This window comes from Ylistrum balloti, unplaced genomic scaffold (genome assembly GCF_031769215.1).
Source record: "Ylistrum balloti isolate Yb309-2 unplaced genomic scaffold, AGI_CSIRO_Ybal_v1 Utg370258, whole genome shotgun sequence".
Classification (NCBI taxonomy): Eukaryota; Metazoa; Mollusca; class Bivalvia; order Pectinida; family Pectinidae; genus Ylistrum; species Ylistrum balloti.
In genome coordinates, this window is record NW_026782204.1 from 212,757 (window position 1) to 226,825 (window position 14,069).

Genomic DNA, 14,069 nt, shown 5'->3' on the forward strand with positions numbered 1-14,069 from the left:
GACTAACAGATTTGGAAGACATCTTGTATGGAATGGCTTTATATATCGCCAGAACAACAAGAGGGACACGTGGATGTCCTGGTAGTGTACCGAGAAAAACTGCAAAATTATGCACCCGGGATGACATACCCACAAAGATTGGCCAGGTTCACAATCATCTACCAGACCGGGCAGCAGTAGAAGGCAAGAAGATTATGAACAACGTACGAACAAGAGCTAAAAACGAACTTCGTCCACTACCAGCCATATATGATGAAGAAATATCCAAACTCCGTACTACTCCATGGCATGCCCAGAGTACAATAAACTAAAGAAGAGATTAAAGACAGCACATCCCAACATCTACAACATCATCGAGAAGTTCCAGTGACTGCAAGCAGCTACCTAGGCGAAGATAATCCAATATGCAGCAGGCGGACATAGACGAAAAAAAGCAAGGAAGTACAGAGAAGTACAAGAACGTCTAGCAAACCTAAAGACTGGTCTAATGAATGGGACCAAAGACTTCATCCAGTATGAAGACGCAGCATCCTACATTCTGAAACTCCGTGACTAGTTATACAGTGTTGTGACATTTATAGTGCTTAATTTGAATCATGTTAGGACTATTTATTATATCCTATTGAAGCAGAGAACCTTTTGAACATTAGTGCTTGATTTAAATGATTGATATGATAAGATTGATAGTGCTCAACTATAAGATTGTGTTGCATGAAATGTATACTTGTCTGTATCAATATATATTATATATGTATAATGTTTATTATGTTTGTATTGATGACATTGCAAGAAGAATACTAGTATATAGCTAAATAAACATTATTAAATGAATTACTTGACTTCATTAATTTGTATATACAAAGTTCCATTTCGCCTTAGCTGACTTCTTCCTACCTGGTTTTGGCACTAAGGCGAAATGGGAATAATTTTTTACCGTGAAATTGACAGCTAAGGCGAAATGGGAGTAAGCCGACGCTACCTACGTTACAGGGCACTTCCCGAGGGTCAGGTTGCTCCATGAGGACGTTCCACGCCAAAATTGTTCAAATCAAATCTTTTGTTCCTCATATAAGAGATTTACAAAAGAAAATAGAAAAAGTAGACAAAAAAGTTTTACATTTGATCCGTCATTTTAGCGTGATGAGTCCGCACAGTTATCTACTTAGTAAACACTTTACTTTCATGGCACATAATTATCAGACGTCCCTGTAATTATTGTGTATTTCATTTTGATAAAAATGTGTGAGCTGCACGTCTTACGAATTTAGCACTGTCCATAAGAAATTGATGGTATTCTTCAACGCTTTCTAATATGTCTCTTGGAATAGGTTTTCCAGGAATTGTCCTGAGGAAATTTTCGTGCATGACGTTATCTAAATAGAGAAATAATGGTATACCGTATTTGTCTGTTATCAATGTCATGTATACATCCCGAATGCCAGCTGTATCCCGACAAACAGTTACATAATGTTAAATATGATCTATATAGAGCGTATTACATAGTACACACTGCTCTTCTGACCACGTAGGGAAACACGTGACCATCTTACAGACAAACTTGATTATTGAGAAATCTTTTGAAGTTTTTGGTATTTTCCACATTACATATGGAGTCGTATAGGTGTTCTGTATGTCTCTATACCGCAGAAAATCTGGATCTTGTTCTAGTCTTTGGTCGAGGAAACTGTGTACTGTTATTAATTTGATTATAAACCGACAAATATTTACTTCAGAATGAATGCTGTGCTAATCTTGTTAATACAGTTACTATCAACTAATATATGCCACTTTCGGCAGTGAATTATAATATTATGGTTTTCCTGCAAATTGTGTATTTTTGCCACAAAATCAAATGTCAAGGAAATAGTTTTTTTGAAAAACCATGGAAATTTTGCAAATCTTGTGAAAACACATTAAAATCATTAAAACGGCACTTTTCTACACCGATTCTGCCCGATCCTGCCCGATCTTGTGAATCGTCAAACCTTTTAACACGGATAACATAAACCGGCGGGACATTTGACAGATTTAGATTCTCAAGTGATATATAATATGCCACCAAAGAAGAAGAAGAAATCTGTTCCTCGTTATTCAGGTTTGTGCCTACTCGTTAAAGTTAAAATGTTTCCTCTGTCATGACACCTGCATCCCTGTCAATAACGAAATTGTTGTCGGTCTCAAAACCGATAGTCTCGAGACCTCGGTATCATCTCTCTGGAACTTCCATTGATGGTCCAGCCGAAAGAATCTTCCAACTTTAATAGCTGGGCTAGATCTACTAGAAAAAAACTTTGAGGTTTACACAGCGAGAAATCTATAACCGGAGTCGCAATGTAATAGTAACGTCGTGTAACAAATCTGTCGTCCGTTATGTTATTTGTTTATTATATAAGGTGTTTACTACAGCCGTTATACTGAGCTAGTAGTCTAGGCGTGTGAATTACCTGTATTTTTTTGGCACATAATTACACTGCAGTCAATAGGTGTTTGAGCAATCTTCGTAGTATTAGTGCTTGGTGGCCGTCAATTCTGACAATTAGTCTCAAGGCATTGGTTAAAAAGATATATTTTTTTTTGCGATAAGAAGAGTTGAAGTTTTAAAGGTAAGATAGGTATGACACTGTGACAGGTGATTTGAAGGTGTCGGCAGAAACCAAAGACTGGGAGAGCAAGTTCCATTGTGTGATAAATTTTGGAAAGAATGAGTGTTTATAGCAGTCTGCAGAAATTTGTGTCTGAAAGCATATGGGTTGTGATGGCTTGAACGAGTGGGTCGACAGAGAAAAGATTTTCAGGATGAAGTGCGACAAACTTAAGGTCATGTACTATTTCGTAGTTCATAATAAGTCTGTTTTGCAAGCAGCGAATGTGAAGTGCTGGCTAATGTAGAGATTCAATCATGTTGGTGAAACTTGTGGTAATTATTACACATGTATCTGACAGTTTGACATTTTCTGTCTGGTTTATCTGTAATGTAGTGTGTGGATCCCAGACTCTTGTGCTATATTCTACCTAAGGACGTACCAGGGTTTTATAAGCATGGCCTTTAACATGTGGAGAGTTTACTTTTAAATTTCATCGAGGGAAGCCGAGTGATTAATTTGCTTTAGATGTAATGGACTTTATGTGCAGGTGTCGTTTCAGATTAGACTGTACAGTGACACCCAGATACTTTGTAGATTTTGTTATCTCTAAAACATGACCATGTAAAATGTAAATTTGAGGTGGAAAAGACTGTGTTCTGTTTGAGAGAAAAGACAGCCTGTGATCTGTTTGAGAGAAAAGACAGACTATGTTCTGTTTGAGAGAAAAGGCAGACTGTTCTGTTTGAATGAAAGACAGACTGTGTTCTGTTTGAGAGAAAAGACAGACTGTGTTCTGTTTGAGAGAAAAGACAGACTGTGTTCTGTTTGAGAGAAAAGACAGACTGTGTTCTGTTTGAGAGAAAAGACAGACTTTGTTCTGTTTGAGAGAAAAGACAGACTATGTTCTGTTTGAGAGAACAGATAGACTTTGTTCAGTTTGAAAGAAAGGAAGTCATCCATTCGTGAGTGTTTGATTTGATGCCATAGAAATGAAGTTTGTAGAGCAGAGGTGGATGGGATACCTGTGGAAAGCTTTAGCGAAGTCCATGATGATAATGTGTACATTTATTTTTGTCATTTGAAGAGGCCAAATCTTGTATAAGAAAATGAGCTGGAATTCACAGGAACATGAGGGCCAAAAAACCGTGTATACAAGACAGACACTAGTATGGTTCCCGTCACGTGGGACAGTTCCAGTCAGATGTTTGAAAGACAGGATAGGTACAATGTATTCTGCAGATTGTTCGAGTATTTGTCTATGGATTTTGTCAGGACCAGAGGCTTCATATGCGTTAATGTTTTTTTAAGAGCTTGAGGATGCCATTGACATAAATAGAGATGTTGTTCATAATTGGGAAAGGACTAGGGCCTTTATCAGGTATAGAGTTACTGTCTGAGGAAGTGGAGGGTTGTTGGAATTGTTTAAAATGTTCACTTGGATCATTTTGGTGTAGCACTGTTTTTCATGAGGGTTTGAACATTTGGGCCTTCAATTAAAAGACATTTCCTCTAAATGTAACAAAGTCTCAGAATTTCCTTTATAAAATTGTCCCATTCTTTTCTAATTTTTATTTTATTGTCAGAGAGGGCATGTCTAAATGTCTCAAAAACTCTCCCATCGCCCTATGCCAGTTTGCCCAATTGATGTCATGTCTAGAATCTATGTAAAACTTCTTGTTTATACGTGTACACAGTATTTACATAAATAGTCTGATATGTTTGGGAGAATTTATCATATTATACAAATTATTATTTAGTCTTCCATCTTCAGTAAAAGTCTTTAATTTTCAGGATAAACAGAAAGGAAAAAATGTGTTTTTTTCCCCCCTACCAGAACAGGTGTAGTGATTCTGCACATCTGGTGATATACAGCTCTGCATGTCATCCTATTTCTAGTAATTTGTCTAATGTTTAACTTTAGAGACAGTATAGAAGTACGGGGCATCAGGTTCATACATCAGCTTTGTTACTGATTGGATAATCTATCTTGTACATCTTTAAAAACGTGTCATAATTCAGTTTATATAATAATACACAAGTGTTGTTTCAGATCTGACTACCAAACACTTTCCAGACAATGAAATTAATAAATGGAAGGCGATGGAGAAATCCACTGAAGCTTTCCTTATTGGTGTCCTGGATGAAGGAATCAGGTATAAACTGGAGCGAAGTAATTGGTTTTACTTGTTAGTATGTACCTTTGTACTACAGAAGGTTGAATTTCACAGCTACTGTATAATACAGTGTGACTTCACTTGGCAGAGACAGTGGAACAGAGGAAATGTGAATTTTTTTTATACACCGCCAGAGGCGGTCGTATATTGGCGTCATCTCCGGGCGTCCGTCCATACATCCGTACATCCGTCCGTCCGTTCATTTCTCGTGAACCCAACTCCTCCTAAACTAATCATCAGACTTTCATGAAACTTGCTCAATGTCACTACTACAATGGGTAGATGTGCATGAAGGGGCAAATTTTTGGTTCGTTGATTTTTGTAAGATTTATGCCATTTATGATCTCGGGTCCCTGTCTCTTACAGCTAAGCTAACTGGTCTCACAGACTTCATTTTGAGCTTATGTATATAGACATGTTAAAAGCAATAATTAAAAGGACCAATCTTGATCTTTATATTTTGTGGCAGCGTATATTGTGTCCACGGCACTCTTGTCTTTATTGAAAAAATACTGTTTCTACAAGCCAAAATATGTGAATTTTATCAAATGAAGCAGAATCTGATTACAGTATGTGAAGCCACAGGCTATCTATAGTCTTACAGAGTTTTCATTTCTTTCTGTTACATATAAAAATCATTACCTTGTAATAAGCCTTACCCTATTTAAGATATGATAATAAACTTTATTTATTTTATAACCATTGCGAAACAAGTTTTTCCAACTTATATTAATCACTCTTGTTGTTTCGGATTGAAGTGCGCAAGGGGTCTTAGTGTGGGAGGAAACTGGAGTACCTGCGGAAAACCCATATGTTCGAGCAGGTTACCCCATATGTGAAACATCACTAAAACAGATTATTTCGATTCTGGAGAAAGCAAATTTCAAATAAAGTAGTATTGAATTTACAATCGGAAGTGTCCTTGACCCAAAGTGTATTGTTGCATTAGAGAGTTTTGTAAGATGTTTACTATGAATGTTGAAAAAAAGTCCATTTTAAAGTTGTCATTTGAATTTGATTTTAGTTGACTTTTTTTTTTATTGTGGAAATCAATTGTCTAAATCATTTAAATGACTTTCTTCTAATTTTTTCCCTGATGGATAGAAATGTCATGTGTATAAAGTTTATCACTCTTTGAAAGGATACAATTTACAATTCTATTAAATACTTATGTTGAAATATCGGTATTTTGAGAAGATATGGATATATTAAACATGGATTACATTTGTTAGAGGAACCCATCAAACATAATTCACAATAGATAATGAAGTTTCCTGCATAAAAGTACATGTATATTTCACTGTTTAAATTTCCTTAGTGAAAAGATAGAAGCACTCCAACTGCCAGATTACACAAGGATTGTCCCCCTTTGCTCCCTTACTCTCAAATATTAAAACCTCTCTTTAACTGCTGCCATATCCAGTTCAGCAAGACTGATAAATAGAATGGAATATTAATTAAATTATTTCTTAAGTGTTGTAGTTTGATTTTCATATTTATACTCATTTGCAGCTCAGTCACTACCAATATTAAAACAGATCAGTATTCGAAGATCAACGACCATCTCATGGAATGCAGAATCAGGTATGTTATGTTATTATATACTAAACATGCTTCATCTTTGAAGACTTGATAAACCCGTGTCAGTTTCCATTTTTAGGTGAAAATTGACATATTATCTGTGATATGGAATTGCCTGTTAATAAAACACCTTTTTAGGTCACCTGAGACAAAGTCTCATGGTGACCTATTCTAATACTCATCATCTTCCCAGAATCCCCTGATCCAATTTCAATGATATTTTGAGGAAAGCTTCCCTGAAAGCCTAAGATAAACCAGGATTGTGATTTATACAGTCCCGAACCCTCAGGGGCTTGAGGAGCGGGGCCAAAAGTTGTTCATATTGACTTTAAGTTAAAAAATCTTCTCAACACTGAGATATGGTAGAATGAAATACTTTTTTATGGATGGAATCATCTTAAGGTGCTTTACCAAAATTGTGAATTTCATAGCCCCAGGGTCACACATTTCCCCGTGGGTAGGGGTAAAATTTACTGTAGTTTATGTAGGAAAACTAGATTTTTGAGCATGATTTGTTGAATTTCCATTGGAAATATTTCAAACTTGGTTAGAATTATAATTGAAGGATGACAGCTTGACATATGCCCATTTGATCCTGACTGACCCCCAGGAGCTGATGGGCGTGGCCAAAAGGGGTCAAATTGACTTAAATTTAAAAAATCCCAAAAAACACCCAGATATGGTAGAATCAAATGCTCTTCATGATTAAAAGCATCTTAAGATGCTTTAATTACCAAAATGAGTCTCACATTTCCTCCTGGAGAGGAATTTTTTTTTTTTACTTTACTTACCTTATCTTGAAATTTTGATAGAAAAATTGCATTTTTTAGCATAATGTTGGTTATTTCCCCCAACTGAAATAACTTCATAAGAATTATTAGTATAGGATGACAGTTTTGATGGTATGTATGTATTGACACTGGCTTACTATATTCAGTGTCGCAATTTCTGTTTCATGACACTTTATAACTGTCCTTTAACCTTCATATTCAATATTATCAAGGCCACTAGGCCACTTGTTTGGGATGTTTTTGCCTTAAATTGTTGTTTAGTTTCCTTCTAAGCTTTCTCACTTTGTATGTAATAATCATAGTCATTTGTAAAACGTCCTTTTTGATTTTCTTGACTTTTGCACTGTCCCATCATCAGGAAGTCTTTTTGATATAAAACCTTGTTTATAGTCGCTGTATACATTATCCTGATTGTTGATGTCCATTTCCATTTGTAATTCTGTATATCTCTGATCTGAGCTGATTAATTAAACAAATCTTTTGGAATATTTTCTGTGTTAAAATGTAACCCTGTTTCCACAAAAACTTTCCAATGTAAAAGACCTAGATATATAATGTATGTAAATGTCCTTTGTTTTATTTTTGGTGGTTTTTCGTTGTCTCATTGTCAGGCAGTCAGTTTGATATAGCTTGTTAACCACTCTCTGTTGTGATACTGATATAATTTTATGATGTGTTTTGTTTTACAGATTGGTGACGAAGTGGAAAGAAATGAGGGTACCGCATCACACTTTCGGTACTACTTACAAGGGTCTGCAGAACTTAAATGTAGGTTTTAATAGAAGATTTGTGTATATATTTCCTTTGTAAAAAACCTGTACTTTATTTGTTGTTACAATTTGAACCTATTTGAGAAATATTTCAAATTACATTATTATATACTTTGTTCTATTTGTTGGTAAAATTTTCTGAGGATATATATATCAGTAATATCAAACTATTTATCAAATACAAATATGAGCTCACTGTCTTTTCCATCAACTTTTATAAAACTTCTTCAACCTAACCATATCTCTTGGTACATACTAGGTTTATGGGTTTTAATATTGGAAATAGAAATCCATTATATTCTGTTAGAGGCCTCCTTCATTTGTATATCTCATGATTTCAGACCACTCTGTATTGAATTAGCATTTTTCTATCAAAATATCTACTTGACATCAGGACTATGGTAATATTTCATGAAAATCTTTTCTATACAAATGAAATTGTACCATATTACCTTTACCAAAATCTTGAATCCTGGGCTGGGATAGCCCTTAATTTACCCAGAAACAAAAACTGGAGTGCTGGGGTTGGATAGATGTTTGACTGGAATACAATTTTATCTAGAAAGAAAACCTGGAGTGCTGGGGTTGGATAGGGGTTTTACTGGAATAATATTTTATCCAGTAACAAAACCTGGTTTGCTGGGTTGGGATAGATGTTTGACTGGAATAAAATTTGATCTAGAAAGAAATCCTGGAGTGCTGGGGGTGAGGTGGAGGGGGAGGATAGATAGATGTTTTACTAGAATAAAATTTTATCTAGAAAGAAAACCTGGAGTGCTGGGGGTGAGGTGGAGGGGGGATGATAGATAGATGTTTGACTGGAATAAAATTTTATCTAGAAAGAAAACCAGAATTGCTGGGGGTGAGGCGGAGGGGGGAGGATAGATAGATGTTTTACTGGAATAGCCCTTTTCCTTTAGAAATAAAACCTGGAGTCCCGGGGTGATATTATTATTGCAGATTTTAAAACCTTACAATTGGGAAGGGGAGACCCATTTGTAAATATTTGCGATAGGTTAACAAGTTCTTCAGAGTGAGTCATTCATCTTTAATAGATTTTGTTGGGAAGGGTATGAATTATTCTTAGTGGTCTTCAATAATTTATGTTGAAGAGTTGAAATCCTGATGACGCAGCTGTTGTGTTTACTCTGTTGTAGATGAGCTACACTTCATCATTATCTGAAATGTTGGAACACGAGGAAGATCTGGAAAGGGCTGTAGAAAAAGCAGAGAAGTACAATCATATTGCTATAAGCCATCTTTTGTCAAAATTAAGTCTCTTATCAAGTACATGTTACTTTATTAAGATATTTTTCTTGCATGTCCAAAACACAATTTCCAAAATTTACATTATTTGTAGATATAATGGGTTCTCAAAATTTGGGCGTGTCCGAAAGGAAAAGTTATTGACTAAGTAAAGTCTCACATTTCACTGCTGAAAGCTTGATTGTGTAGGACTTTTATGTCTGAGCTACTTCTAGGGTCAAATGATATTTGCTTGTTTGATGTCAGTTCCTTAAATGTTATACAGGATCTTCATAGTCTTTTTGAACTTCATTCTGTCTGATTTTTTTTTGCTGCAGATCGTGCAAGTCTATGGAGAAGGAGTTACAGAAGAGAGAGAAAAGTTTACAAAGTGAAATAACAGATGTAAGTGTTGTCAGTCCAAAGTTTTTTCCAGACTGATGGATATTTTCAGGCTTGGCCTCCCAATGAAAAAGGGGGTTTAAATTGGGAGTATTCGTCATTCTGTCTGTCCCAATTTAGTTTCTTTATGATAACTTTGTTTAATGTGAATAGATTTCAATCAAATTTGGTTTGAAGATGTATCTTACTGTCCTTCAGCATTAGTCTGACTATCAACATTGTTTGTGACATTCACATAAGATTGCTAAGGTTCTGTACTTCAACTCTGATTGGCCAATTGGTTTCCCTGTGATAACTCGGCAAAATGTGAATGGATTTCACAGCCCGAGTTTCACTATACTCACCTCTTTCACTGACGCACTGTCCCCAAATAAATCCCTGATCATAAATCGACCCACTCTTAATTTTTGCAGAATCATTAATTTTAATGATATGCACATATTGACCTCAGTTGACCCCTAGAGGCTAATGGGAAGGGCCCAAAATGGGTCAGATTGCCTGAAATTTCAAAAATCTTCTTCTCAATATGCTGACACTGGATGAAAGTGCCTTAAGGTGCTTTATGATACAATAATTCTTTACAGACGGACAAACGGATGATGGACCACAGACATACGGCTATTTGTCCTTAGGTCGAGTAGGATTTTGAATACCAGTGATATTTAGAGTTTCTGTTTTTCAAACTGTCATGCATGGCTAGATCTCTATTAGACTCAAAATCAATCTCTGTTGTCATTTTTCTTGCTGGTTTTATTGTTTGACACACAAATCAAGCCGATGCTAAGTTATATCAACACAGCATTTTATTGTTACTGTGACAGTTGGTAAAATTAAGATTTGTTAAATTTCTTTTTATATTTTACAGCTGCATCCATTGCTGAGACCTAATGTGTCATCATTCCTGGATATTCCACCCATACCAAAATCTGTTGTAGAGACCTGAAAGACCTTGGATCTCTGGTATTGTACCAGATCGACTTCATATGTCTGTATATTTGCGATAGGCCTCAGAAACAATCTAAAGACTTCTAATACCGAAAGATTTCTTCTGAAGTAGTAAAAGGTGGTCAGATCTCACTCTGGGTTTCTAATACCCTGTGACAAAAATGTGTGGACCTTGCTTTCAGTGCCCAACTGCCTGGATCGAGCTGAATGACAAGATTACTGTCGAAAATTATCCACAACTTGAGTATGTTTTGCCTGTAAAAGTTTTTCTGGAATTGCTACACCTTCAGTACCAAGATATACAGTGGAATCAGTTAACGAGGTTCAGCCGAGATTTGAAATCATCTAAAATTGTCCATCTGTGTTTACCAATAGGCTTGTGATAGACTTTTGGTCAGTAAACATGGTGTGATACCTTAAATATTTACACAAATAGAGGTTTGATTTTTGCTATACTTTAATATATCTTGAGTAATTTGCTGTATTTTAGAATATGTCAGTAAGTTCATACCTGTAGGTGTTATCAAGACTTGTCATTGATTTCAGAATTATAGAATACATATGCCTTCTGAATAGAATATAACCTCAGTTGATTAGTGTGTGCAACAAATTACTACAGATCGAAAGGTTTAAGAGCAGCTGAAATCTGTGTAGTCGGAATCTAGGCTTTGTCAGGATTTAGGGCTAAACAAGTTCAGTTATCTCAAGATCTGAAGAGAAGATCATTCATATGTTGTCTACGATAGCAAGTATGAAACAAATGATTAGCCAAATTCTTATTTCCATCCTTGATCGGGTGAGTTATTATCAGCATAGAATAGAAGTAATATCACAATCAGTGAGAAAATTGTGTGACATTTAGATCACTACACCCCATACCTTCCTCAGACTGATGACGAGAGTTGAGTGTACACAGAATCATATCTTAGAAACATACTTGTGGCACGGTTCAGAATATGTAACGGATGCTACTCTTAGATTAACAGATATATGAAAATTATGAATCTTATTGAATTATGGGGCTAGTTCATCGCCCCATCTTTTCGTTGGTTGACTTCAGATTTTCCTCTGTTGCCTCTGAGGCCTCAAAATTCAGGGCCTTAGCATCACTGATGAGTCCTAGGACAAAACAGCTGTATGATGTAGCATCACTGATGAGTCCTAGGACAAAACAGCTGTATGATGTAGCATCACTGATGAGTCCTAGGACAAAACAGCTGTATGGTGTAGCATCACTGATGAGTCCTAGGACAAAACAGCTGTATGATGTAGCATCACTGATGAGTCCTAGGACAAAACAGCTGTATGATGTAGCATCACTGATGAGTCCTAGGACAAAACAGCTGTATGATGTAGCATCACTGATGAGTCCTACAAGGACGAAACTGCTGTATGATGTAGCATCACTGATGAGTCCTAGGACAAAACAGCTGTATGATGTAGCATCACTGATGAGTCCTAGGAGGATGAAACAGCTGTATGATGTAGCATCACTGATGAGTCCTAGGACAAAACAGCTGTATGATGTAGCATCACTGATGAGTCCTAGGACAAAACAGCTGTATGATGTAGCATCACTGATGAGTCCTAGGACAAAACAGCTGTATGATGTAGCATCACTGATGAGTCCTAGGACAAAACAGCTGTATGATGTAGCATCACTGATGAGTCCTAGGACAAAACAGCTGTATGATGTAGCATCACTGATGAGTCCTACAAGGACGAAACTGCTGTATGATGTAGCATCACTGATGAGTCCTAGGACAAAACAGCTGTATGATGTAGCATCACTGATGAGTCCTAGGAGGATGAAACAGCTGTATGATGTAGCATCACTGATGAGTCCTAGGACAAAACAGCTGTATGATGTAACATCACTGATGAGTCCTAGGACAAAACAGCTGTATGATGTAGCATCACTGAAGAGTCCTAGGAGGACGAAACAGCTGTATGGTAGAAAATCACTGATGAGTCCTAGGAGGACGAAACAGCTGTATGATGTAGCATCACTGATGAATCCTAGGACAAAACAGCTGTATGATGTAGCATCACTGATGAGTCCTAGGTGGACAAAACAGCTGTATGATGTAGCATCACTGATGAGTCCTAGGACAAAACAGCTGTATGATGTAGCATCACTGATGTGTCCTAGGTGGACAAAACAGCTGTATGATGTAGCATCACTGATGAGTCCTAGGACAAAACAGCTGTATGATGTAGCATCACTGATGAGTCCTAGGTGGACAAAACAGCTGTATGATGTAGCATCACTGATGAGTCCTAGGACAAAACAGCTGTATGATGTAGCATCACTGATGTGTCCTAGGTGGACAAAACAGCTGTATGATGTAGCATCACTGATGAGTCCTAGGACAAAACAGCTGTATGATGTAGCATCACTGATGAGTCCTAGGTGGACAAAACAGCTGTATGATGTAGCATCACTGATGTGTCCTAGGTGGACAAAACAGCTGTATGATGTAGCATCACTGATGAGTCCTAGGACAAAACAGCTGTATGATGTAGCATCACTGATGAGTCCTAGGTGGACAAAACAGCTGTATGATGTAGCATCACTGATGAGTCCTAGGTGGACAAAACAGCTTTATGATGTAGCATCACTGACGAGTCCTAGGACAAAACAGCTGTATGATGTAGTTTAATTCATTGTTCGACTTCCGTATTTAACTCCAAAGTTGTATTGAAATGTGCTGTTCATTTGTGTGCCTTTTGTACATTGTATTAAGTTTACCTATCTCTAACACATAAAAGTACACCTCTGTATGTGTCTGTCAGTTTTCAGTTTATTTGTCAAACTTTTGTCCTCATCCTAAACATTCTATATTTGATCTGACATGGTGATATACATAAATAATCTATTATTGAAGGGATATTTTCCACAGGATATCATAGGATGCTTTTGAAGAAAACTGTACAAAATCATCTACTTATATTCTTTTGGAAACTGTACATCTCAGTGTACCATTTAAACAAACATATGCTATTTAATTTGAGGAAATTATTTATCTAGCTAGATAGATTTAAAAACATTTGCACAGCCCTGCTTGTGTCACGATAGGTTTGTGTTGTTGGAAGCTAATGGAAAGAAATATTTGTGTAAAATCAGCAGAAAATAAGCCTAATGGAGTAAAAGGATTGTAATCTCTGCAGCAATTTTTGATGACACACTTGTGTATTTTTCCAATGTTCTGCATAAATCTAGGATCTAGTGACCTTTCGATATCAGATTTCCCGATGTGCTATCTTTAGATGGTTTGGCTGGGAGTATTCCCACCAATTTCGCCTGTCCAAACTGACAACAGTAGTGAGAGATACTTTGATGTTGACAAACTTTTAAAAGTCATAAGAATGAGTTCTTAAAAGGTTCAGATGGTTATTCAGCAAGAACACATCCTTAAGGTGACTGTTAAAACTTAGGTATCTAGAAACGAGAAAAGATTTATGAATCAATGGAGGAAAGTTTCCATGGACCAGTGGTCAAGGTCATTTGACTCAAAGTCAAGGTCAAACTATCTGACTTGTTTTGTGGTGATATTTTTAAGTTGGTCACAATAA

General features: G+C 36.5%; 1 protein-coding gene across 1 annotated transcript; it reads left to right on the forward strand.

Moving 5' to 3' along the window:
- The first annotated feature begins 2,024 nt into the window (after positions 1–2,024).
- LOC132552571 (uncharacterized) lies at positions 2,025–11,729 on the forward strand. Its single transcript, XM_060216753.1, has 7 exons — positions 2,025–2,095; positions 4,636–4,738; positions 6,272–6,343; positions 7,821–7,899; positions 9,059–9,135; positions 9,485–9,551; positions 10,414–11,729. Exons 1-7 carry the CDS (start codon positions 2,053–2,055, stop codon positions 10,489–10,491), a joined length of 519 nt encoding a protein of 172 aa, XP_060072736.1. The 5' UTR covers positions 2,025–2,052; the 3' UTR covers positions 10,492–11,729.
- Positions 11,730–14,069: the final 2,340 nt, after the last annotated feature.